The following is a 27,713-nucleotide window of genomic DNA, read 5'->3' on the forward strand; positions in this document are numbered from 1 at the left end:
ATGTGCATTATGCAAGTCCTTGTTGTGGCAGTCAGATAATAACTCCAAGAAAGATCAAATAGCTAGAACATCGTGAACAGCAACAACAAAGGTTTCGTGGTGTAGTTGGTTATCACGTCAGTCTAACACACTGAAGGTCTCCAGTTCAAACCTGGGCGAAGCCATAAGATCTCTCTTTTTTACTCCAGATTCATCTTAGATGCGATTTCTTCTTCATTTAGATTTTGTGGAACAGGTCCATTAAGAATCTCTACTTTAAGCTCTTTGATTCGGCCTCCTCGGATTCTGATTATATGAAGAATAACATCATCTTAGATGCGATTTATTCTTCCTTCAGATTTTGTGGAACAGGTTAACCACCTATTTACCAGCTCGATAGCTCCGGTTTTTTCCGAGTCCGCTCATACCAATAATTATCAAGGCCGCTTCTGAGTTCTGACAAAATTACTCCAATCTGAGCTTGGTGTTCTTAACCCCAGCTGATCTGGTGCTAATTCTGTTGGAAAAAATTGGGTTTCACAAAGGATGAATGAATCAGAGAAGAAAGTGTTGCACTCCAAAACTTTCAAGGCTTGTATAAATTTCTTTTAGACAAATATTTCTACCCTCCCAATAACAATTGGCGATTACAACAGGTATGCGAAATATTGCCTTCAGGATACAATGAAAGCCCTGCAACGAAAACTGAATTCAAGGTTTGTACCCCTTGATTCAATCAAGAACACACAAAGAGATTTCTGATTTCTGATGATGCTTTTTGAAACAGAGAAAACAGATTGATTTTTCTTATATGTTAAACGAAACTGGGAGAAGCTATTTATAAAGGGTTTTGCACCTGTTGGGAATAGGTTTTTATTCGCCAACAGGTTTCTATTCACGAAACGTCAGGTTCCTTCATCAACAGACATCAATGGTGTCTTTTGGATTCGAAATTTTCGAACAGGCTTTTATCGGCCAAATTCCCCAGGACCCCCCTTTGGTTAGCGGCGTTGAAAATATTCCAACAAATTCCCAAGTCTAGGACAAAAAGAAATAAATAAATTTATATATGGTTTAGAAAAATTATTAAGCACGGACCAACAACAATTGCATAAAAGACTGCTATCTATCAACATGATCTCAACATGCATGCAATTGCAAGATAAAGGTACCCAATATAACTGCATAAATAATAATTCTTACACGTTGGATTTTTGGAGAGAGGCTTATAGCTCCAGATCTTGCAACAAAATCTTGACTGATATACTTTAAAGAAGAAATGATTTTTGTTTCAGGAACCGAAAACTGGCAGGGTAAATTGACGAGGATATATGTGGTTGATGTATATGAATACACAAGAAGCTGCTTGAATCCTTGATCGAAAATTTTGAACAGAAAGCAAGGTGATGAAAAGTTGATGTGATGATCAAGGTGATGGAGTTATAGTGTAATGTGATGATATTGGATACAAAAGAGAGACATGTAGCTCTTCTTTTATAGACAATTGCTGTTACAGCTAGCTAAAAGATGATAATGAAGGTTGTTGAGTCTGGTATGCATGAGATGTTAAATGCAATTTTGTTTCTAGAGAACAATAATTAAGAATGGGGAATGATGACTGAGAGGAGTCAGTGTTGGGTTTAGACTAGAATTCAAAATTCAATTGAAACCAAAAGAGGAAACAAGTTCGAAAGCAGAATAGTCTTTTTCAAGGAAATGGTAAAAGGATGGGCCATTGCCCCCCCAGCAGTACAACTCCACTAAAGGAACTATCAGCAGTATTATAATTAGTGGAAGGAGAAATTGACTAATTAATTGTATAGGAGGAGGAAGTCATCCCGGTAGGTGAACCTACGTAGAATAATCCAAGAAGAATAATCTGTAAACCCCATGAGAGTTCGTTCAACCATTTACTTACTTGATAGACGAGATTCATGAGAATGAAAAACCGGTGTCGTCAATAAAACTCAATCGATGTGCAATGATGGGATTTGGCCTGCAAAGTTTGACAATGATTTTGATGGTCGTTGGGTAATCTGGTGGTAGGAAGTTGAATTTTTTTGGGTAAAGCAATGGAATCTAAACACAGGGAAACCTCACATAATAGTCCTCTAAATACAATAGATTAACTCAAGAAGATAAAGACATCAAACGAATAGTTAGGTTGGTAGTGGGGGTTAATGGCCATTAATTTCTTACAGAAGACGAATCGGTTTGTTTTGAGCTTAGAAGAAAGTAACTAATGACTAAAAGTCCCATGTGCCCTCCTCCCTCCCAAGTTCAGTAAACTTCTGCAACAGCATTAATCCCCCAACCAAACTTTACTACTGTCATACCCAAGGAGATGGTGAAATGTCGTTGTTGAGGTGTTTGGTGGCAGAATGCACATTCATAGCTAATAACAAACCAAAACCCAGACGATATGCTACTTTTTCATGGGCTGAAAGAAACTGCCAAACTACTAACAACTTATACTGATTTAAGAGAATGGGCATGGAAAAATAAATCAAAGAATATACAAAACTGGGATTTCGTTACTAACTCGAGGAACATGAACACAACACTAAAGTCCAGCTACATTATCTTTTTACAGAATACTCCACTCTGATCGTTTCTTTGAATATTATAGCTGAAAAAGAAAATAACGTTACAAAAGCATGCACGTTATTTTGCTTGCTCAATGAAATTGGAGTCTCCTAGTTTGCCGAGGGTTTGGTGGTCATATTTCATTTATCCTTGACACTTGGTAGGAAATTGTAGTTGTCACAAATCTGACAATTACATTCTACTATCACTAAATGAGAATTTAGGTAATCATCTTCTTATTATATGAAATGTGGATAAAATTACAAAAATTGATTCAACTATTACAATGACCTGTTTGCCTTAGATTTACTTTCTCTCTCTATTTCTCGGCCAAGACTCACACACTAGAACCCTCCCACAAGTAATGACTTCTCTCATTTATATAGGATTTTACATAGTGGACGACAACTAAGAAACCCACTATTTTCGGGATCACTATGCAGCACATTCGCTCATCTTCGCATAGCGTACCTCTTCGCACAATTCTTCACACTTTACTCGTGACTTTGTTGACATCATCTGGTGCGTCATCTCAACTTTGCTGTGTGTGATGCTGTTCGCTTAGATTGTATTCTTTACTTCGCTTGGTTACTAACGTGTGCGATATTTTACTCCTACATTTTGCCTCTTCTCATTTCGCTTATTCTTCAGAGTGAGCGATATGAGAAACTTCCATCTTATGTCATCGCACATGTTAATCCTTTTATGTTTTATTTTACCGACAATTTTCCTGATTTCAAGCTTTCTTTATGTACACGTGTCCTTTTAACCGCTCATATTCCGACACGTCCTTTTAACCGTATGTTTCTATCCGTTCAATTCTTCGCATTAATGAGAATAAATCTCGAAAAACGGGTCGCGCTTTCCTATATACTCTCTTCTACCTTTTTTCTTACTCCTTTTATTTCTTTTATTCTTCTTCACCTTCTCTGCAAGTTTATACTCTTCATTCCCATTCTTCAATGGCTCCCACTGGTAAAAAGATGGAAATTGAATTTAACAGATTAAAAACCGAATTCAATCACAGGGGTTATGAAATTTCTCTTCCTCCTTCATCTAATTTCGCATGAAAACTTAACCTTGATCTAATCAAATCTGATCAATGGAATAATCGAAAAATTATCGTTGCGTTAGGTCAACTTTAATTTCTACCAATTCCTCTATATAACCCCGAGATTCCTCTCTTCTATAAAATTCTTGCTGATGATAGATTCGCACGAGGAATATTTCCGTTGAGTGGTGATGCTATTAGGATACCATTAGAGTATGCTCGTCGCACATCTGGTCTTGGAAATTCTTACCCTGATGAAGTGCAAAAAGAGGATCATCGTGATAGAATTATAGATCCCGCTGAGTATACCCTTGATAATTTATTTAATAACTATTACGTCGCTTTTATGAAAAGTAACGTAACTAAATGGGCTATTCGCATAAGAAGAGTAGATGGTATCACTGAAGATAAGAAAATTATGCGAGATGTTGACTGGAATTCAAATTCTAACCGAGCTGCTCGCAGATCCAATGATTCTAGTTGGCTTAATTGCCCTGTAATCTTAGAAGGTTCTTTTGTATCTGGTAAAGCTGAGGATGGTTCTGACAATCCTCTGCCCGAAGATTTCCCTCTTTACCAACCTTGGGAGTTTAAATTACTCGAAGATGAGGAAAAGAAAGTAGCGGTATGTGATCCTCTTGATCCAATTTGTAACTTCTCATAACCTTTCTTCTTATCTCTTATTTCTTTTCCTTCGCAGGGTGCCAAAAAGGACAATACTTCGCGCAAGGTATCAACTTCGCAAAATAAGGAAGTAAGAAACACTCTTTCTATTTTTAACAATATTGTTGCCTCTGTTTCTTATCTTGATTATTCACGTAAGTGAATCATTTGAATGACAAAACTTTAGGCAAGGGCAAGAGCGTTCCTAAAAAACCCACCTCAAAATCTATATCCAAGATAACTTCGTTAAAAGATGATGTCTCTAGGAAGCGTGCGAGATATGATTCTTCCTCAAGTTCGAAATCTTTAGATGAAGGTACTTTTATTTCTGAAGAAGAGGTATCGATCGATTTGTATCGGAAGAAGTTATCCGATCTTTTTTCTGGAGATGCTTTTGCTATTCTTGAGGATAATGAAATGGATCGTGCCTTCAAGATGGTCTCAAAGATTTGTACCGCTTCTAATTGGGAAGATCGATCTCTTCGTGGAGCTGCCTCTGCGATAAACCCAGATTTTCAATTTGTGATGAATGGCTTGGTAATATTTTGCAACATTTGTCTTTTATCTTTTCCTTAATATTTCTTCTTTTATTTATAATGCTTCTTTTATATTTTCACAGAATGCCCGCATATCTTATGCGATTTGTTTAGACAATGAAAGAAAGCTTCGCAAGTTGCAAGATGAGAATGCCAAGCTGAGACATGAGAAGTCTAATCTTTCGGATGCGAATGAAAATCTTACAAGCGAGAATATAAAACTTAGAAATGAGAATTTAACTAATTATAAATTGATTCTCAAAACCCGAGAAATAAATAAGGAACTCATTGGTATGTAACTTATATTTTCTCACTCCTTTTCTTTTATGCGATCATTCGCACTTCTTACTTAGTTATCTTCGCAGACCTGTATGATCTTTCAGATGAAGCGGCTAATCTTCACGATGCTGAAATTCTTTTAGAACACCTCAATTCCTCTTTAAATAGTTATCCTACTCAAGGATTTGAAAACCTTATCTTGGAAGAGTTAAAATTAAAATATACTACCCTTAGACCATGCCATAAAGTGCAGTATCCTCTGCCAATAGTTTTAAACGGCGTTTTTATGAGATGAGGGAACCAATTCAAGTACTGGAGGCGAAGAAGAACAAACTTATTATTGAAAAAGATGAAATCGCTCTTAGGGGTGCGAAGGCACTAGAACATTTTCAAGAATCTATTATTGAAATTAAAATAGACGTGATTCATATTTTCGTGAGAGGAACATGCTTATCGAGGAAAAAAACTTAATTCGATCTCAACTCCTTATAAAGAGTGAAGCTGAGTTTAACTGGGATGCTAGAGTTCTGAACGATGCTAGGAATAATTTAGGTGTAAATGTTAGTCTTCAAACTGAGCATTCCACACTGATTGCAGACGTTATTTCCAATTATGAAGGTCATTTGTTGTTCTTTAATCTTCACTCATACTTTTAAGAATACTTGTTCGGTATTTTAACTCATTTGTTGATACTTCGCAGAGAAAGCGAAGGAGTATCAAAAGAGAATTGCAGAGTTAGAAACTGGCTTAGCTGCTAAAGAAGAAGAATCATCCGCTCGTAACTCCAAGTATCAGCAATTGAAGGAAAATTGGTTCAACTTAATCCAAAACAGCAGTAACGATGCTAATCGCTCTCGTGAGGATGTTGTTAAAAGAGTTTGTCTGGAGAATGGTATTCCTTTGTCAAAGTACAGTTTTCCAGTGATTCCTGAAAATGTACCCATTCCTGATATCCAAGTTACTGATGGAGAAAAAGACTTTGAAGAAGATTTCGAAGAAGAAACTAATAATTCTGAAACTGAGCGAAGTGAGGAAGATGAAAATTGATCGCTTCTTCTTGTTGTAATTTTTTGTTGTAAACTCTTGTAAATTCAACTTTCATCTTTTTAATATAAATCTTCTTTTCTTCGCTTCATATTTATGACCTCTTCATATGTATATAGGACTATCAAAATGGGGCAAATAACACTTCCTTTACATTCCCATTCTTGCCTCTTTTTATTTGGCATATCTTGATAGACCAAGTATGATTGTTATCCTCTATCATAAACTTCTCTTGGTGCAAGCACATGTGGAACTTTATGAAGAATATTTTTTTTCTTGTATTATTTATGAGGTCTTATTTTTGCCTTCATATGTAAAGGTATTATCTTGCCTCATTCTTGTGCGACGAGATCGCAGGCGGTCTTTGTATTTTGGTACATCGACCCATTGATATCGTCTTATCTTTTTCGCTTGTATTATTTCCTCTTCAGGTTTGTCGCATAAATATCACAAGTCTTAATAATCGTACCAGTTAAAAGTCTTATGACATTTACGACTTTTGACACAATTCAGCTCCCTAATGGAGGGTGCCGTCCTTATCTTCCACCTGGTTGCCCCTTCAAGGAAGCTTACCTCTATCGGGTTAATATTATGGCTCTTCCCATCCAGTTATTCAACAACCAGTTGATTTCGCAGTCTAACATACACTACAGATAAGGTTTATGGAAGCAAGACCGCACCCTAAGTGGGGTATCTTCGGACCGAGTGCATCATAGTCAGGACTTGTCAAGAGTGGCAAGGTACGCTCTAGACGCCCCGAACACTCTTGACTCAACCGTATACCTCGGTGCCCTGATCGAGTTTCTGCACTCCTTGGGAGAGACTTTCTCACCTTAGGCTCTCAGTCTAAGATTACTATCTTAGACTGAAAATTTAAGGTATCTCTCCCGGATGGGAATTATCGTTCAATTCTCACCCCAAATATCCACAACTCAAGTTCCGGGGTCGGTGTAGCCTTCCCTTGAGTCATGCCTTCTAGGTCTTTCCAATTATGACGTGCGATAGGTATTACTATATTGCCTCTTGCATATGAGCGAACTAGGGTGCACGCCAGATTCAGATTCCTTGCCAATCTGATAATAAATATCATTTTATGTAGACTTTTATAAAGGTCTTATTATAAAGATTTCTCTTTTTGTTTTCTCATTATGGATTTACCATATGAAATTAAAATATCTCATTCCAATCTTTTAATTCGTACAACTCTAGTACATAAATACTTTTATCGAATCATCTTTTTCAAAGAAAATCAGATACACTTCATCCTACTCATTTGTCTTCTACTGTTTTTGAATCTTCTTAAGTTCGCGTATGTTTTCCAGAATATTCATTCGCATAATCATTCAGTTGACTTCGTGCGAAAGTCATTGTGCCCTCCAATTTTTGATATTTTGCCTCTATGCCTTTTCTTTCCATAGAAACTGTGTTGCTAATCTTGATTAACATTCTTTATTCGCAGAAGAATCTATTCCAGCACTTCGCATACTTGTTTCCCCAACTTCGTACACCGCATCAACCATTAGTCTCTCTGCTCTTTGACTATCTGCTGCATATGTTTTCCAATTCCGTCGTTTGAATTCTCTTGCTTCGCATTTGTCAATATCAATTTCTTGGCAATTTTTACTTTCAATTGTATCTCCTCTTATAATGCCAACACCCTGAGGTAAAGGAAACTTGATGCATTGATGAAATGTTGATGCAACAGCTAATATACTATGCAACCATGGTCTTCCAATGAGAGCATTATAAGGCGATTCGACATCCACCACACAAAATGTGATATCTGTTGGTAAATTTTGTAGAAGAATTCGCATAGTCACTTCTCCCTTTGGTTTATTCGCAGAAAAATTAAAGCCATAGATTTTGTATGTTGAAGGGATTAACTCATCATCTCTTCCACCCATGGTTTTATATGTATGATAAAACATAATATCTACAGAACTTCCAGTATATATAAGTATTCTATTTATCTCCCAGGTGTTTTTCTCATTTTCTTCCTCATCTTCTTCCAACGGCTTCAGATTAATTTCCAATCGCACCACCAGTGGACACTCATGTGATTCTCCTCCTCCCGGTGTTTCATCTGCGCTGAACGAGATTTTCTGCTTTTGCCATTCCTTTAAGGGTGATATTTTTTCCAGGTTAAGGATTTCCCTTCCTTCAGTATCTCTTGCATATACTCGACTTAAGACATTATCATGAAAATCTTCAATGTTTTTGAACGAGTGTATGATCGAGTTACAATATAAATTCTCTGCCTTCGCGCCCACTTCAGTAACAAATGTATTCCTATCTTTCTCCTTTGCATATGTTTTTCCTTGAGGTGGTGGTGGTGATAAATTCCTTGGTTGTTTTAGTAAGAAATGGTCTAACTTTCCTTGCTCAATCATTCGCAATATAATCTTCCTCACATTTCTACAGTTGCTTGTTGTGTGACCATGGAATCTATGATAAACACAAAATTCTTTACTCATCCTCCCTGGCGGTGGCTCTTCTCCTACATTATGTGGTTCTGGAATATCATCCATTAGGAGAGCGGCTTCCCATACTTTATCCACTGTAGTATTCAACTTTGGCAAATTTATCTGTTCCCACACTATTCTTCCAGTTTTCTTGTTATAATGTGTTTGTTGTCCTGCATAACTTCCTGGTTGAACTGTATCAGTACCTCCACGATTTTGAAGTTGCTTGTCTCTGTAGTCTTTATCAAATTCTGCTTGATCTGCACTTCCCATAACTACTAACTTTTATCCATCTCTGCATTATTCCTTCCCTGACTTCCCTGCGATGTACTCGCAACAACATTTGTCAGTCTCGGAAGCAAACTTGTATTTCCACCTTTCGAATCAGATATTGCGACTGGGTAAGACTCCATATCTCTTTGCTTTTCCTCAAGTGCTATGTATTCTTCTTGAAATTCGCGCAGCTCCGACATTGTTATTGTATCCTTTATTCTGAAGATTTGGGTATATAATAGATCTGTTGCAAAGAGAGCATTAATGAATGCAAGAATAAGATGTCGCTCATTCACACGTCTTCCCATTTCACTACACATGGTTCTCCAACGTGTCGTTAGATGACGCAAACTCTCATTTTTTCTTCTGCAAAGTCCGAATGTTGTCTCAATTCCCGGTCTGGATAGATTATTACTTATGTATAGCCCCAGAAAGGCATTTTGTAAGTGATGAAACGAACCAACGGATTCTACAGGTAGTCCTTCAAACCACTTCAAAGCTTCACTTTCTAAACTTGCAGCAAAATATTTGCACATTACTGCATCATTATTTTCCCACTGCAATAAAGATCTTGCATAAGATTTCACATGTTGTATCGCACATGCACTTCCGTCAAATATACTTGTAAATGCCGGTAAACTGCACTTAGATGGTATCGGTGCTCTCTGAATTTCCTTTGTAAAATGGAGTTTTTCCAGTTTCCTCCACTGCTTCCTCTAGTTGTCTTCTTCCATCATTTCTTTTTGTAGTCAGCATTTCTCTTAATTCTGCCATCTCCTTAAGAATTTCTTTGCTTAATGATTGATCCAAATCCTCTCGCATGAGTCTTTTTAATCTTGCTTGTCTCAATCTATTCTCATGATTGTTTTGGCATATTGCTTCTTGTATCTCCTATTGTTCAGTTTCTTCTCTCCTTCGCCTATGCCTTTCAGTATTTGCTTCAATTTGTACTCTATCATGTCTTTCTTCGTTACCTGTACGATCATATCAATGCCTTGATGTCTCTCTTTCTTGTGGTGTAACCCGACCTTGTTCTGTATCATTTATGTGATGACGCTCGCGTCTCCTACCTCGATCATCATAATCAATTTGACGCAATCCGCTTTGTAATTCTCTTTCTTTTAATTCTTCCCTTCTTCTCTGTCTATCTCTCCAACGTGCAGTCTCTCGTTCGCGCTCATATTCGTCTCTTAATATTTCTCTGCCATGTAATATCATCTGTCCTTGCCTTGGATCCTCTTCTTCCCTTTAAAAATTAATATGTGCACGACGAAGAAGTTCACGTTGATGTTCGTACCGATTAGTTGCCAAGTCAACTATACGTTTCCTTTCCCTTTGATCTTCCAAATTTTCATTTTCTTGCGAGTTTTCTTCAATGACTTCCATGTGTTACCTTCTCCTATCATTTCCTCGATTAGATCGACTCTATCGGGAAGAAATTCTACTTGATCCTGACCTTGAGCTTGTAGCACTCCTTGACCTTTGTTCTTGTAGTCTAAGATTCTCTTCTCTTAAATCATCATTTTGACGGATTACATTCGCACGCTCTTCTTCTTCTCTTCTTAGTTCAATTAGTAATCTTTTCCTAAGTTCTGCAATCGTCACATTTTCTTCACTCGCTGTAATTGGTCCTTCATTCCTAATTCTCTGTCTTTCCTCTGTAGAATCCGTTATTTCAATATGGACACTCACCCTATCATAATCTATATCATTATTCTGTCCTTGTTCTCGCTGAGATTCAACTGGAATTTCTGTTCTTTGATGTTCGTCCACTCTTTCTTCTTGTTGCTCAAGATTTGTAATTCGTCTTCGTTCAGCAATTTTGTTACTTCTTCTAGTTGTCATTCCTTGTTCAACAACAGATTCAATCCTTACCATTTCTTAAATTTTTAGATCTCACTTTTTTCCTTAAGATCTATGGTATACTATCATGAATTATCATCCAGAGCTGTTTCTGGCGCCAACAATGTAGTTGTCATAAATCTGATAATTACATTCTACTATCACTAAATGAGAATTTAGGTAATCATCTTCTTATTATATGAAATGTGGATAGAATTACAAAGATAGATTCAACTATTACAATGACCTATTTGCCTTAGATTTACTTTCTCTCTCTATTTCTTGACCAAGACTCACACACTAGAACCCTCCCACAAGTAATGACTTCTCTCCTTTATATAGGATTTTACATAATGGATGACAACTAAGAAACCACTATTTTCAGGATCACTATGCGACACATTCGCTCATATACAATCGCTCATCTTCGCATAGCGTACCTCTTCGCACAGTTCTTCACACTTTACTCGTGACTTTGTTGACATCATCTGGTGCATCATCTCAACTTTGCTGTGTACGATGCTGTTCGCTTAGATTGTATTCTTTACTTCGCTTGATTACTAACGTGTGCGATATTTTACTCCTACAGAAATTGAATTTTTTTGGTGCTATTTCATTTAATACAATGGATGCATCATAACTCAAACTACTGAAGAAAATAAAGACGTCAAATTAATTGTTAGGTTGGTGGTGCTATGCCAATAACAAGTCTTTTTTCATGTGCCCTCCTCCTCACCCAAATTCAGTAAACTTCTACTGCTACATTGATCCCCCAGCCGAACTTTACTCCTGTGTAGTCACACAGAAGGTTTTCAGTTCAAACCTGTGCGAAGCCATTAACATTGTTTTTTAGCCAATCTAGTTTACAAACTGTGCAAGCAAAATGCAAGAAGAGTAAAACTGTAAAATGCAACTTAATTTTCATTAGCTTGATTTTCTGTGTCCGCTCATATGGAGATATTACATTTTCTTTTCTTCTTTTTGAAACATATATGGAGATATTACATGAAGATTAGTAACTTAGATATTTCCTTCCTCTTCTTGTTGGTATTTGGAAATCGGACTTTCCCTGGAATTGGTTCTGGTATTAATTGTAGAAGGTTCTGGGGAAAGTCGTTATCTGTTGGATTGAAGGACGCTGACTGGCCTATGCATTTCCGAGTGCGCTCATACCAATAATTACGAAGACAACTTGTGACAAAATGAACTTCGTGTTGCTTTTCCTGTTCCTGTCCCCCGCTTTGGTGCTAAATTAACCAGCATTTTTCCCTCAGAGTCGGTTTTGTTAGAATCCCAAGTCTAGAATAGATGCACAAAAAAGAATTAGTTTAGAAAAGTTATTAAGCACAGTGACCAACAACAAGTGCATAAGAGGCTGCTGACAATTCCGCATCACTAGATCTATCTATCTATCAACATGATCTCAGCATGCATATTTATTTTAGTCAACATCATGGAAATTGCAAGATAAAGTTAGAGACAGACAGGAATCAGGATGATGCACTTTATATTGAGCCTCAGAAACATACATATGCAGAGACAAGAAGAGATTGACATAATTATCAGCTACTTACAAACACTCCAACAAAATCTTACCAAATGGAGTGGATATGTTTGGGAAGCTTAGTTCCAGATCAAGCAACAAAATCTTGGCAAATTTGGTTTCAGGAACCGAAATCCCAACAAATGTGGTTGTTGAGATATATAAACGCGCGATTACCGCAAGAAAATCAAGCAACCTAACTGAAATCATGCAAAATTGTTACAAAGAAATTGCTTTAGTCCGTCGTCGAATCTGGAGATGAAAAGTGAAAATTTGGAGATAATTAATTTGAAGATACTTGTTGTTTCAGAGTTGAATGAAGAAAGTTTTTTCTTATATGTCTTGTGATGATTTTGATGAAGGTGATGGTCTTTTTTTTATAGACAAGTAGTTACAGCTACCTAGAAGATGATGGTAATGAAAGTAGCTAGCCAGAGTTAAGGCAGTTGGAGGGTCATGTTAGAAAGAGAGAGTTAGTGAGTAGTGAATATGACTGAAAGAGAGAGTCGGTGATGCATGTGTTATGTTTTAAAGTTCAAATTCAATGAATCCAATTGAAACCAAAATAGGAAAGAAGTTTGAGAGCAGAATACAAGTCATTTGAACAAACAAATGGAAGAGGAAAGAAAGCTTTTTCATTTTCAAGAAAATGGTAAAACAACCAAGGATGGGCCATTGCCCTCCACTAGTAGAAAAATTCCAAGTAAAAAAACCATTGGTACAGTATTAGTGGAATGTGGAGAAATTGACTAATCAGCTAGTGGTATAGGAGGAGGGAGTTAGTCATTTGCTTGGATAGATTAGAGATTCAGTTCAATGTGTAATGAGCATTGCCCTGTAAATTAAGTTTGACAATGATTTAAAATTTGGATGGTGATTTATGCTTTGGTGGTGGTATAGGAAATTAAGTTTGACAATGATTTAAAATTTGGATGGTGATTTATGCTTTGGTGGTGGTATAGGAAATTAAGTTTTTGGGTAATGAAATCTAATCACAGGGCAATTTCACAATGCAGTCCTACAAATACAATGGATTCTTCTTAACTTTAGTACTTAAGAAGGCAAAGGCAAAGGCATCAAATCAAATTGTTAGGTTGATGGTGGGGGATAACTAAGGATCACCATTAATTTCTTATAGAAGAAGAATCAGTTTGTTTTTTTCTTTTTGTTTCATGTGCACTCCTCCCTCCCAAAATTTGTAAACACTTCTGCAACTGCATTAATCACAGGGAAATCTCACAATGCAGTCCTCTAAATACAATGGATGCTTCTCAACTTTAGTACTTAAGAAGATGAAGATATCAAATGAAATTGTTAGAAGAGTGAATCAGTTTTTGTTTCACGGAAAGGGAAATTGATGTTTAATTTGGTTGATTTTTCCAATATGTAATGTGCCTTGTTCTTGAAAAATTCTGATTTATGAAATAGATTTTTTTTTTGTTCATTGTGATATGTGAACGGAAGTATGAAATGATGGTTGTTTGGTGGAATTTACCGGATTTTGAGTTCACTTCTTTTGACGGGTTGCTATCAGTGAAGAAGGGCTTAGATAAGCAGCTGCAGGATCGGCAGTTGGTGCAATCAGTTTTTTGGACTATATCATGAGGTTGTGTCTCACCGTGTGTCAACATCTGCTTGGAAACTGTCAGAGAATTGTATTAAATACAGATTTTATCGGTACAGTTTCACCATGTACCTTAATCGATCTTACATCAACAAAACACTCTTCTTTACACAAAGTAATCGAGAGACAACGTTGTGTGAGCTAAATTTTCTTTGTCTATACAAAGTAAGCTCTGTATTTTAGCCGTTGGGTTCTTGAAATCTTTCGGTCTCTATTAGCTCTATGTGCTCTAATCAGCTCCAACTCTTCATCTTTCCTCAACTTTTTCTTGAGGTCTTTCCCAGTCCAACATAAAGTTTTCCCAAGTTCTTTAACTACACGATGCTTCCCTGGCAAAAAGTCTTGATGCAAATTGATCAATAATATATCAGTCTCCTGCTTGGAATTACACAAAAATACATAAGCTTGCGAAAAATGTACAAATGATATAATTACAAACTCTAGAACAAGTAGACATATATACCTCCGGCATTGATTTTCCAATTGTGTATGTAAATGAAATCCTCACCAACTCATGCAGCAGAAATTCCACATGCTCAACACCGCAACACACTTTTTTAATGCAGTGCTCTAAGAAGCAGACAGAATATGAAAATCTAAATTAACATCCATCAGAATTATAAAAAATCAATGAATACAATGAAATAAGAGGACTGCAAAACTACCTTGTGGCTGTATGAAAAAAGCTAGGATTTGTGCAGCCATTTCCTTGACTATTTTTTGCTTGAATTCCTCACAATTGCGTCTGAGACACTCTGCCATCCCATTAAAACGTTTTTTTTCGAAGTTTGGAACAGTCATCTGAAGTTGTACCTGTTGAGAGGGAATCTTGAGAGAGATGCCTTGAACCAAGAGCGTTATAGACTCTGGTGCCAATACAACAGGATCATTTCTCAAGACCAACTGCATGAATTCTCTTAAACAAATTATACTTCGCTTCATGCATCTTCTTAACCATTTTAAACTCCGCTTTGTGGATCTTCTCAACCAAATTAAACTGTACTCCATGGATCTTCTCAACCAAACTAAATTTTGCTATCTGAACGTACCCTGCTAAATGTGGTGCTATATGTGAAAGAATTTGTGGCTGAGGTTTATGCAAGAGAGAAATTGCATAAACAATTCTTCCACAGGGGAACTTGACAAATTTGGTTTCAGGAAGTGAGAACTTGCTGTCGAGGAAATGTTGTTGAGATATGAATGATTCCCTCAAGGAAATCAAGAAACCTAACTTAATTACTCCATACTGAAATCATGCAAAAATACAAGAAATTGCTCCAGTCCTAATTTTGAACAGAAAGCAAGGTGAAAAGTTGATAATTATGAAGGCGATGGAGTTAGTGTAGTGTGATAGGTCTTGTTTTATAAAGAATTAATTGTTGTTAGAGGTAGCTAGCTAGAAGATGATGATAATAAAAGAGGTTGTGTAGTTTAGTAGGGTTTGTTAAGAGATGTTTGTTTCTAGAGAGGAATTAGGAATAATGACAAAAGAAAAAAAGACAATTAACCAAAAGAGGAAACAAGTTTGTAAGTAGAAGTCATTTAACAAACAACAAATGGCAGAAGAAACAAAGATTTCATTTTCTTAAGTACTTAAAGAAGATAAAGACATCAAATGAATTGTTAGGTTGGTTGGTGGTGGGGGTAATGGCCATTAATTTCTTAAACAAATCCAGTAAACTTCTGCAACTGCATTAATCCTCCACAACCAAATTTTACTACTACTGTGATACACAAGGAGAACCAATTTGTTTTCTTGTTTTTATTTTGAGTTTACAAGAAACTAATGACCAGAAGTCTTTGTTACGTGTGCCCTCCTCCCTCCCAAATTCAGTAAACTTCTGCTACTACTACATTAATCTCATACCGTGTAAGTTGGTATCAGATGTTGATTGCAATTTTCTAGTAGGTGACTGAGAGACTGGTCAGTGTTGTGTGTTGGGTTTTAGACTAGAATCCAAATTCAATGAATGCAATTGAAACCAAACAGGAAACAAGTTTGAAAATAGATTACTGTTGGTTTTTAGTGCTACTCTTTTTCAAGGAAATGGTAAAAACACCCAAGGATGGGCCATTGCCCCCCACCAGTACAGCTTCCTCGAAAAAAAAAAACTACTCCTGTACTATTAGTGGAAGGAGAAATGGACTAATCAATGGTGTAGGAGGGAGTGAGTCATCCCGGTAGGTGAACCTACGTTGATAGAATAGAGCGCAAAAATAAGATAAAAGTTGACGATGACGGATTTTATCATTATAACGCATCCACAAATGCAAAAATCTTTGGCATTTGAGTTGAAATGACATGAAATTTCAACCATTTCTTGCTTGATAGATGATAATGGAAAACTGGTGTTATCAAAATCAAAATCAACCATTGAGTTAAAAATGAAAATAGACCAGAGAAATCCAATAGAGCAGAGAAATCCAGTTCAATGTGCAATGGGCCTTGTCCTGTAAAGTTTGACAATGATTATTTGGGTGCTTGTTCATACTTTGACAACACCTGGTCGGAAATTGAATTCTTTTGGGTGCCATTTTGAATAGCATAAGTTTTTGGATAACCACAATGTGCAATCTCATGGCATAGTACATTAATCTTATGCATCTTTAATTTACTACACAAATAGTACTTAGTAAAATACGACATACATTTGATGGGAAATACAAACAACAACTACTTATTTTTATTGGCTTAATTTTCCGAGTCCGCTCATGTGGATACCAAAATACGAACCGCCACGTGGATATAGGGAAGACACGAGAATCCAGCCAAAATATCTTATACCGTGCCCCGAAAATCTTCGTCAGTGACTTGTCAAATCAAGTCAGAATCACCATGGTTGACTAGTAAGCGAAGTAAAAATCACATGCGAGATAGTATCTCACGACGAAGTAATCTAATAGAAGGATACGAGCTACGAAGAATCAGTGAAGTACCTTACAAGATACCAACCACGAAGCTGAGGCAGGCGAAATAAGCTATGTTGGCAGAAAAGATAACTTGCGAAGTAAATGTATTGGGGAGCAAGAAAAGATACAGGTGTCCCGACAAGATGTCAAGATGGTGAAAGAAGGGGAAAAACTTTATGGAAAATGGACTGGGAGAAGCATAAAGCACCCCCGAAAGAACCTGGCGAAGTAAAATGAGCTGTATCCCATTAGGGTTGATTGGCCTATAAATAGAGGTCCTTGGGAAAGGCATGAGGGATCGGATTTTGGAGAGAGAAAAGAGCTTAGTGTAGAGAGCGAGATTAAGGTTTCCTTGTGTTCAAGAACTTGTATTTGTTTCCCTAGAATTCATCAATAAAAGATTTCTTAGTTTGTATTACTTAAACATGTCTTAGATCTTGATTATTTTCCTTTTGGGTGTACTACTGGATTTCCAGTAGTTATATTTTGGCGTCCAGAAACACGAAACTTAGATTGAGGATTCATCCTCATCTAAGAGTTTGAGAGAAAGAAAACCATCTAGAGACCGTAATAGCTTGAGATCCAGGCGAGTTGTTTTGTGTAGAAAGGTTCCATAGACTTAGCAGCTTACTCGTGTCTGAAATCTAAGATCCGGAAGAGAAATTTGGAGAGGCGGCAGACGGAAAATCATATTCAACCGGGACCGAACGATGGCAGGAAAAGCAAGACAAGCGAAACCCCTAGCGATGGTGAGAATATTGAGATGAGTCACCAGTGAATAATATAATTTCAAACAGATGTACAGACACTCCATAAGCTCTGTCCAATTGAAACAAAAATATGAAGTGCTCAACCAACTTTCTCACAGCCATCACGAATATGAAGTTTGCTTGCAATGTGGCTCATGATGGTATACTAAACATGCAAAAAGGCTGGGTATAGATCAGATGGTAAATCATCCAAGAGGGTTAAAACTTTGACCCATCAAATACTAAATTACTTACTTCTTACATAATCTCTTGAGTCGAGCAAATTGTAGAATGGAGATACATACAACCTATAGGAACCTACTAGTTCTGTCATCTAATTAGTGTACCAACACCTGTACACTCTCTGGCAGGTGGCAAGAACAAGAAACAGGAGATATACTATTTATGACATACCTGAGCATTCACGTCAGAATTCTTGCTGAGAAGCAACTCTACCATGTCAAGGTGGCCTCGGTCTACAGCCCAGTGCAATGGAGAGCGTCCCTCGCCATCTGCAATTATTCCAATTTTGGCAGAAGACTAGCATATAATTGTTTCGGATTGGTAGATACAATGATTATCAACAGGCCCTAAACCTCTACCAAAACAAAGAAAGTTCACAATAAATGCAAAGGTGTAACTTGCTAAATAGAAGACAGTCAGACACAGCTTCTGATACTTTGATACATCAGATACATGCTATTGTAGTCCTGTTCTATGTAGATTGCAAAACTGTGCGTGCAGTTTAAGTTGGAATAATTGCTGATATAAGACTGAACTATGCAAAGAATGTTGCAAAATCAGAACAAATATGATCAGAGTCCTGAAAACATGAGTTATTTCAAAGTGGCATAACCCTAATATGTCCTGCAAGTTAACACTAATGTGTCCGTACAATAACTTCCTACTAAAATTAAGGAACAGCTTTCACAAGCCTCATTCTCACTTCCCTGCAAGAACTGGAAACAAAAGCTCCAGTGTGCTTTCGTTCTTATGTTTGCAAGAGCTAAAGTTTCAAGAAGAGAACCACAGGCATGTGAAAGAGCTTTCAGTCATTCATTCTTTACACCGTAACAATAACTTGACCTAGTTATTCTTTTCCAGAATGGGTCATAGTTCATGGACTCTAGATAATCTGATATTTGTTAGAAAAAATTCTAAAAAGTCGTCATGTTCAACCAAGATGAAATCACATCAGAGAGAGACAGCTAGGGGTCTAGTAGGATGGGGAGCAAGACAAGAGACATACGGAAAAATTATCTTGATTAAAATAACAAAGGAAGTTTGCAATAGATGCAAAGAAGGTGAAATCTTCCAAATAGAATACACAGGCACACAGGTTCTGATACTTCAGATATATACTACACTAGTACTGTTCTACGTAGTTTGCATAACTGTGTAGTTTAAGCTGGACAATTGCCAAGATAAGCCTAAACTACGGAAAAAATGTTGCAGAATCAGAACAAATGAGACCACTGAGTCCTGAAAACCTGAGCTATTCGAAGAGGCTAAATAACACAACACGAATATGTCCTGCAAGTTCATACAGGGATAGATTTTTTTAACTGTTAAATGGTGAAACACCAATAGCTCCAGTTATATACAAGCACTTGGCTTACGAATTCTCGTTTAGGGCTGGTAGAAGAAAAAACTGCATACGCTCGACAAGACAGACATGTAAATACTGAGAGACCAATCTGTTGATATTCTAGTCGTCAAGGTGGTCGAGACCTTATCCTTTTAAATAACTTTTAACGGATAGAATAATGAATCAGATTCAGCTAACTGTTTTCAGTAAATAAATAACATGTTTCAGTATTCAATTAGCAACTAACCCTTAAGATTCACCGAAACACCACTCTCTATGTGTTTCACCAGATTCTCCAGCTCTCATTCTCTTGCAGATGTATGTATAGCTTCCATCTTACTGAAACAAGAAAAGCAGATGATCAAGAAGATAGTCGATATCATTTCAAAGTTCAACCTTCAACGACTTATAAGAAAAGGAAATAGAAAAAGTAACACTTCATAGCTATTCTATATATGAATCGAAAGGCAAGTAAAATTGTTCCAAAGTTTCCTATTCTGATCTAGTTTCATAATTATAATTGAGGTAGTTAAAGACCTAAAGAAACATTCACACTCTAAGAACCCATACATATTTTAAGAAGTTATTTGGACACGAAACAAGACCCAACAATCATCAAGCACATTATTCAGTCACAGATTTAGACATTCCAAACAAACAAAAATAACCTCATAAACATCTAATCCTTAAAAGACCTTACAGTTCATTATCGGACTCTTCCTCATATGCAAATGAGCTGAAAACAGGTCCCATAAGCCCCTTCGAATCATTTCCCCACCATGCTTCTTCTGGTCATCCCCATGTTCAAATTTCAGAAAATCAAAATCCAGAACTATCCAGACATACAAACACAACACAACCTAAGCAAAATTCCCATCAACAAAACAAACAATACACTTACCACAGAAGAACCAGATATCCAAGCAGGATAAATCTCGCTAACAATCGTAATGTACTTCTCCATCGCATCCTCCGGTGGCATTGCACCAAGTTTCTGCCAAGCATTCCTGCACAGAATAAAACAACCAATTACACCACATCTTCAACTTAATCAAATCAATTCAATTAAATTCAAAATACCTAAAAGCAATCAGAGACTGACCATTTAACTCTAGCAGTCATTTTGATAGCAGAAGGTTGAGGAGATGTACAAGGACCTTCAGTGCAAACCATACAATTCCAACTGAACATCATTTGATACTTTCTGTGACAACCTATCAGCAGCAGCTGTTGCTACAAATGCAGTAGCAGCACTAAATATCTCATCTAATTCAGTACTTTCAACTCCTTCTCAATCATCATCATCACTCTCACTTACAACTCTAGTAGTAGCAGCAGATTTCCTCTTCTCATCAGATTCAACAATCTTCTCATCAGGTTTAACTTCTGGTAATGATGTTGATTCCTGATTAGGTTTTGTATTGTCATCTTCTTCTTCTTGTTCGCGAGTTACTTTCAGATTTGCATCTTTGATTGAGATTACCATTGAAATTAATTTGGCGATGAGGAATGAGAAGATTAAACCGATTATGATTGATTGAGTAATCTCTTGCCAATCTCCTCCCATGATGTTGATCATCATCATCGTTCTGATTTTGGAAATTTTGGATTGAATTTTGTTTGAGTGAAATTGATTATGTCGATTTCACATTTGAAAGAGGAAATGAAAGTGACTGAGATAATAGAACACCGCTGCCACGGTGGGAGGGCCGACCGAAAAAAAACGAAACACTGCTGCAATGGGAGTGTAAAAGAAAATTTGTGATCCCCGAAAAGGCGAAGACAGATGCAACCAATTTGCTTTTCTTTACTTGCAAAAATGTTTGAAGAAAAAACATCTGAACATCATCACATTTCAAATTGAGATGGTGTATTAAATCACTCAAACTATACCGTACAATTTACTACATTCAACCAGTGTACACACCAGATGAATTGTATAGTGGTAAGAACTTTCAGCCACTCCAGAGGTGTTCAAGGAGAGTAGTAATTAGTGAAAAATCCCTACACACTGAATGGTTTAAGAGAGTGAAAAATGAAGCACCCATGGACCCCTTTTGGTTACACTAAAGTGAAAATTACCCTTGGTATACGATCTGTCAGAAACAAATTGTGTCAAAAAGTGAACTCAAAGAGTTTGCTGATGGGTTGCGTGGATACTTGAGAATTATGTATGAACACGAATCGGATTCTCCGATACCCGTATCGGATACTTCCAAAGGGCTTATCAAAAATTATTAGTTTTTCTAAAGGTTTTTTCTTCAGTTTTTCTTTTTAAGGTCTCTCTTGCTTTCACGTGCTTTGTACATGTAAAGAGGAGAGAAATACTTAAAAAGTAAAAAGAGAATGAAGGAGGTTACTTCCCTCATGATGAGGGTTGAGAGAGGAAATTTCAAGTTTGCTAGCAATGTGAGACTGAAATGTTGTGAACCATCCAATACCGGATACGTAGAATGCTATAAGCAGATACAAGTAAAGCTTATATATATAGACATCCAGTACACCTGTTGGCAAATGGTCACGTCAGTCTAGGACGTTTTTGGATCCTCTCGTCAATTTCATATCAACAATCCATCTTAGCAGAAATCATCTTCCTATCCCTCTTAGCAAAACTCAGTTTTATCTTAATACTCTATGTTAATTTTATTCTATGCTTGGTGTAATTTGAAAACTCTAATTTTTTAGGTTTTTCATCATTATCTCAATTCACTATTCTTTGGTATTTACACAGAATATTTCAATTTCCATATTACTAAAAAATGAGATATTGTAGCAATATAATGAGATACAAAATGAATGTTTTCATGTTTATCTAATTTTTGTTTTAATCTAATATACATTCCGAACATAACACACTAAAATAAATCATGATATCTTAGGAAGTACCCAAACAATTTTTCTACTTTTCGACTAATTACTTAGGTCGGTTGGGGTGGCCCGGACACGTTTCTGATTGTCCACCCCAATGGAGCAAAATATATTAGATATGTGTTATATGTTCCGGATTTGGCACAAAATTTGCTTAGTACTTGTGGAGCTTGGGTACGCGGTCCATTTGAAGATGGATATTGTACCATTTATGACAAGAAGCACAAGAACAAGAGACATGTCATGAAGAGTATCAAGATTGAGAAGAATAGAAGCTTTCCAATTGTGTTTGAAAAGCAAACAAATGTTGCAATGAGGATGGAAACCATTGATTGAAACATGGTTATGGCATAAAGCACTTGGGCATTTGAATTTCAATAATCTCAAGGTGCTTTCCAACAAGAACATGGTGCAAGGACTTCCACAACATATCAACCACAAGGATGGAGTATGTGAAGGTTGTGCACTTGGGAAACAACATCACCAACCATTCCCAAAAGGTGTAGCATGAAGAGCAAAAGAACTTCTTGGTTTGGAACATACCGATGTGTGTGGACCAATGAAGACACCAACTCATGGAGGTAATAGATACTTTATCTTATTCATTGATGATTTTAGTCGTATGACTTGGGTGTACTTCATGAGGCAAAAGTCCGAAGTTTTTAGCATCTTCAAGAAGTTCAAGAGTCTTGTTGAAAAGCAAAGTGGTCACTACATAAAAGTTTGGAGAAATGATAGAGGCAAAGAATACAACAACAAAGCGTTTGATAAATTTTGTGAAGATGAGGCTTAGAAAGACAACTAACCATGGGTTATACTCCTCAACAAAATGGTGTTTCCGAGAGAAAGAACCAAACCGTTATGGAGATGGCGAAGTCCATGCTTCATGACAAGGGTATGCCTAAAGTGTTTTGAGCCTAAGCCGTCAACACCACCGTCTACTTGATGAATAGGTGTCCAACAAAATCCGTATGGGATAAAACTCCAATTGAAGCATGGGGTGGAATAAAACCATCGGTAAGGCATCTTAAAGTCTTTGGTAGTGTATGTTATTCTCAAATTCCAAAGGTGAAGAGAACAAAGCTTGATGAATCAAGTGAGAAGTGTATATTCATTGGCTATAGCCTCCAATCAAAAGGTTATAGGTTGTATATCTTGAAGAACAACACAATGATCACAAGCCGTGATGTCTTGTTTGATGAAGGAGCTTCATGGAATTGGGAAGAAGGTAAAATTTAAAAGAGAACCATTATTGTTGATGAAGAGCAAGAAAATTCAGCAACAAATGAAGTTGAAGAAGGTGAAGAAGATGAGGAAGAACTACCTCAAACACCACCAAATACAAGACAAGGAGCATCTCCAAGTATGTCTCCAAGTACTAGTGCATCAACATCACCACCGTCGGCACCAAAGAAGTTACGAAGGTTGAGTGAAGTGTATGAAAGATGCAACTATTGTGTGGTTGAACCGGAAAATTTTGAAGAAGCATCAAAAGAACCAGTTTGGATAAAGGCTCTGGAAGAAGAAGTTTTTGTCATCGACGAGAACGATACATGGGAGAACGTAGCAAGGCCAAGTGACAAAGAAGTTATTGGTATGAAATGGATCTACAAGGTGAAGTACAACGCGTATGGATCGGTTCAAAGATACAAAGCAAGGTTGGTGGAAAATAGGCTGTCAATGGATACCCGAATATCCGCTATCCGTTCGAGTTCGTTTGAATCGTTAGGATATTATCCGAAGTTTCGGATATCGGTATCGGTGTCGGATAATCATATCGGATAATCACCTATTAATGTAACAGATTCGGTTGTGTTAGTATCCGACGAATAATTATCCGTATCCGATAGCGAGGGTATATATGTAATATACATATACCCGTAACCCTATTGACTATCAGGGTAAACTAAAAGAAATTCTAGAAACTAAGAGTCTAAGACTGAGACTCTAACTCAGAGACAGAGAGTAGAGCGACTGGTTTCCATTCTGAGTCTCAAAGAAGATTTGATTTTTTCCCGATTCATCAACATCTCATCCTCAAAAGCTAACACAGTAAGTTTGTTTCTTACTTTGTTTGATTTAATCATAGGATTGTTGTTTGATTTACATTTTGTTAACAATTGTTTTTTTTTTTTGAATGAACAGCAGAACAAATACTCTGTTTTTCAGTTGTTCTTTTCATTTCTTTTTGTAAGAAAAAGATCCGCAGAGTTGTTCTTCTCTTTTCATTTCAACATTTTAACTGTTTTTTAATTTATTATCGGAAACGGATAATTAAAGGATATTATATAGCGAATAAAAATTTCAATATCCGTCGGATTTTATTGGATAACGGATATCCGATAAAATTAACGGTAACGGATACGGTATAGCAATTATCCATTTCGATAGCTACCGTTGACAGCCCTAGTGGCAAATGGTTACTCACAACAACCCGGTATCGACTACAATGAAACGTTTGCACCGGTGGATCGTCTTGACACCATTAGAGCCTTGATTGCTATGGTTTCCCAAAAAGGTTGGTTACTTTATCAACTTGATGTCAAACCGGCATTTTTGAATGGAGAACTCCAAGAAGAGGTCTACGTAGAACAACCACAAGGATTTGTGGTGGAAGAAGAAGAAGACAAGGTGTAAAAGTTGAAGAAAGCTTTGTATGGCCTCAAGAAAGCACCAAGAGCTTGGTATAGTGATATAGATGGATACTTCAAAAGGCAAAACTTCAACAAAAGCAAGAGTGATCCTACACTATATGTGAAGACAAAAGGTACGTTTATTCTCATCGTTGCATTGTATGTTGATGATCTTATCTTTACGGGTAATGATGCTCATATGATTGAGCAATTCAAGAGAGAAATGATGATGAAATATGAGATGAGTGACATGGGTTTGCTTAAGTACTTCCTTGGTATAGAAGTTCATCAAAGTGAAGATGGAGTGTTCATTTCTCAAAGCAAGTATTCCAAAAAGGTGTTGAAGAAATTTGGTATGCTTGGTTGTAACCCCACATCTACACCACTTGTAGTGAATGAGAAACTCAAGAAAGATGATGAAGGAAGAAAAGTTGATGAGACTTACTATAAAGGTCTTATTGGAAACTTGTTGTACGTTACACACACAAGATCCGACATCATGTTTGCCTCAAGTATGGTTTCTAGGTTCATGAGTGCACCTAGTCATTTACATCTTGGCGCGACAAAGAGGTTGTTATGGTATATTCAAGGAACTATGAATTTTGGAATCATGTATTCAAGAAATTTGGATGTCAAATTAGTTGTCTATTGTGATAACGACTTGGGAGGATGTCTTGATGAGATGAAGAGTACATCGGGGTATGCTTTTTCTCTTGGTTCGGGTATATTCACATGGGCATCGAAGAAGCAAGAAACCGTAGCTCAATCCACGGCGGAAGCGGAGTACATTTCGGCATCAATAGCTACATCTCATTTTGTACGGCTAAGAAGAATCATGGAAGACATTCAAGAGAAGCAAGAAGACAGCACAATATTCTTTTGTGACAACAAATCAGCAATTGCTATGTCCAAGAATTCGGTGGAGCATTGTAGAACAAGGCACATTAAGCTCAAGTACAATTTCATTCGATAAGAGGTTGAAGATGGTGAGATAGAACTCAAGTATTGCAAGACGGAAGACCAATTGGCGAACATATTCACCAAGGCACTTCCCAAAGGTAAATTTCAACATTTTTGTGAACTACTAGGAGTAGAAGAACATCACATTAAGGAGGAGATTGTTGAGAGTTAATGTAATGTTCCAGTAATGTCATGACCCAGAGACTTATTGTCACGACACTGGATCACATCTAAAACATCCAGGAGCCATTCTCTCTCCTCATGCTACAGTAATGTCATGTCCCATAGCTTTATTGTCATGACACTAGATCGAGTTTGTTTTAGTAGAAATTGTATGGACAAGAATAGTCCACATGTAACTCTTCCCTTGGGTCTTATATTGACCAAGTGAAGAAAGAGAATGTAACAAGATATTATTATCATCTTTTAAGTTAATGAAAACAGAGAGTGAGAAGAACTTATCAAGTTCCCACTTCTCCATTAACAAAATCATCATAAACATATCAAAAATCACCCGAAAACAAACAACAAGAAAAGCAAGTACATTGACTAAAATGCAATATATTTGATGGGGAATACAAAACTATAATAACTTAATTTTCATGTTGTTAGATTAATTTTTCGAGTCCGCTCGTACAACTACCATCAAAATTAATAGCTTAGATAATCCCTTCAGTGTTAACTTCCATAGATTTGGTTATCGGTAGGACTTGATTCTTGAGGTTTTAAGAGCTGGTTCATCTTTTTGAGGAACTTTTAAACCAAAGAATTTGTACTTTGATTTAATTTCCATGACCCTTGTTTTTGAGCAGATAATAACAGGGATTGTCACCACTTGCAGGCCACTCAAGAAGATCTGCCTTTTTGGAGTCCGCTGAGACCAATAATTTATCAAGACAATTTGTGACAAAGATACTCCAATTAGTTTGAAAACATCTGAACTTGGTGTTTCTAATTTTCCAGTTCTTGTCCCCAGCTTTGGTGCTGAATCACCCAGCATTTCACCCTCCAGTCGGTTTTGTTGCAATCCCAAGTCTAGATCATAGATGCACAAAAACAAGAATTTATAGTTTAGAAAAAAATTCGCCAACAGTGCAAGGAACATAAGTGAAATGCATAAGTAATTTGTTTAAAAAAAAAGAAGAGAGAGAATAATACTTACGTAGTGGATTGTTGAGAAGCTCGGTCCCAGATCTAGCAACAAAATCTTGACTGATATACTATAAAGAAGAAATGGTTTTGGTTTCAGGAACCGAAAACTGGCCAGGTAAATTGACTTGAGGAGAAAATGTTATTGAGATATGATTATACAAGAAATTGCATCGGAAAATCTTAAACTGAAAGCAAAGAGGAAAAATAATTGACAAATAAATATTACAAAAGAGCCCAAGATAATAGGTCTTATTTTTGATTCAGAAGAGGGAGATAGGTCTTGTTTTATAGATAATGAAGGTAGCCACTGGCCCACTGCTAGAGTTGGAGGGTTTGGTATAATGACTGAGAGAGAGAGTCAGAGTTGCGTTTTAGACCCAAAGTGGAAACAAGTTTGAAAGTAGAGTAATACTGTTCTTTTTTTTTATAGGTAGGTTTAGGTAGAAGAAATTAAGCTTTCATTTACTTCCAAGAGAGTTCAACCATCAACAAATAACAGCTGAATTATGACGGATTTTATTATGAAAAATGATTTTTAACTAGCCACTCAACTAGCTTTTAGTTGTCATCACGGCATTGGTTCATAACATTCAATCATGGACCGATCGCAGGCCCTACAGGTTCACCATTCTCAGTCCAAGGTTCAATCTATCTGCAGCAAAAAAGCATGTAGTAATTGTGATTTGTGTTCTAACTTACATATACTTTATTAAACGTATTATAAGAGAAAATTGGACATTAACATCTGCGGTTTCGTGGTGTAGTTGGTTATCACGTCAGTCTAACACACTGAAGGTCTCCAGTTCAAACCTGGGCGAAGCCATTTCACGTTTTTTCCACCAAAATCTTTTCACTGTACCAACAAAAATGCAAGAACAGTAAAACTATTTTTTTATTTATTTTCACTTTAGGGCTATGGGAAATTTAGATAGATTAGAATTTCAGTTCATTGTGTAATGGGCATTGTCCTG

The 27,713-nt window shown here is 36.8% G+C and overlaps 1 protein-coding gene, 1 long non-coding RNA gene, 2 other non-coding genes and 1 pseudogene across 4 annotated transcripts; 2 read left to right on the forward strand and 3 right to left on the reverse strand.

The window, feature by feature from the left end:
* Nucleotides 1-90: 90 nt before the first annotated feature.
* Nucleotides 91-164, forward strand: TRNAV-AAC. The gene has a single exon. It is a non-coding gene; the product is annotated as a tRNA-Val (tRNA).
* Nucleotides 165-11,610: 11,446 nt separating this feature from the next.
* On the reverse strand, nt 11,611-12,689 carry LOC113308278. The gene is made up of 2 exons (XR_003339632.1): nt 12,312-12,689; nt 11,611-12,014 (listed from the first exon to the last, which is right to left on the reverse strand). It is a non-coding gene; the product is annotated as an uncharacterized LOC113308278 (long non-coding RNA).
* Nucleotides 12,690-13,893: 1,204 nt separating this feature from the next.
* On the reverse strand, nt 13,894-15,242 carry LOC113307667. The gene is made up of 3 exons (XM_026556115.1): nt 14,548-15,242; nt 14,346-14,452; nt 13,894-14,257 (listed from the first exon to the last, which is right to left on the reverse strand). The coding sequence occupies exons 1-3, from the start codon at nt 14,888-14,890 to the stop codon at nt 14,039-14,041; spliced, it is 669 nt and encodes a 222-aa protein (XP_026411900.1). The 5' UTR covers nt 14,891-15,242; the 3' UTR covers nt 13,894-14,038.
* A 4,129-nt stretch (nt 15,243-19,371) lies between these two features.
* On the reverse strand, nt 19,372-20,912 carry LOC113308194 (annotated as a pseudogene).
* Nucleotides 20,913-27,491: 6,579 nt separating this feature from the next.
* Nucleotides 27,492-27,565, forward strand: TRNAV-AAC. Its single transcript has one exon. It is a non-coding gene; the product is annotated as a tRNA-Val (tRNA).
* The last annotated feature ends 148 nt before the right edge of the window (nt 27,566-27,713 follow it).

Source organism: Papaver somniferum, chromosome 9, assembly GCF_003573695.1.
Source record: "Papaver somniferum cultivar HN1 chromosome 9, ASM357369v1, whole genome shotgun sequence".
NCBI classification, from domain to species: Eukaryota; Viridiplantae; Streptophyta; class Magnoliopsida; order Ranunculales; family Papaveraceae; genus Papaver; species Papaver somniferum.

Excerpts from the sequence above, each read along its gene's own strand:
- LOC113307667 (XM_026556115.1), bottom strand. The coding sequence starts at position 14,890 with ATGGAGTACAGTTTAATTTGGTTGAGAAGATCCACAAAGCGGAGTTTA. Across the intron at positions 14,453-14,547 it reads TTTTTTCATACAGCCACAAG|AGCACTGCATTAAAAAAGTG; the intron begins GTAGTTTTGCAG and ends TCTGCTTCTTAG. Across the intron at positions 14,258-14,345 it reads TTGGAAAATCAATGCCGGAG|GAGACTGATATATTATTGAT; the intron begins GTATATATGTCT and ends AATTCCAAGCAG.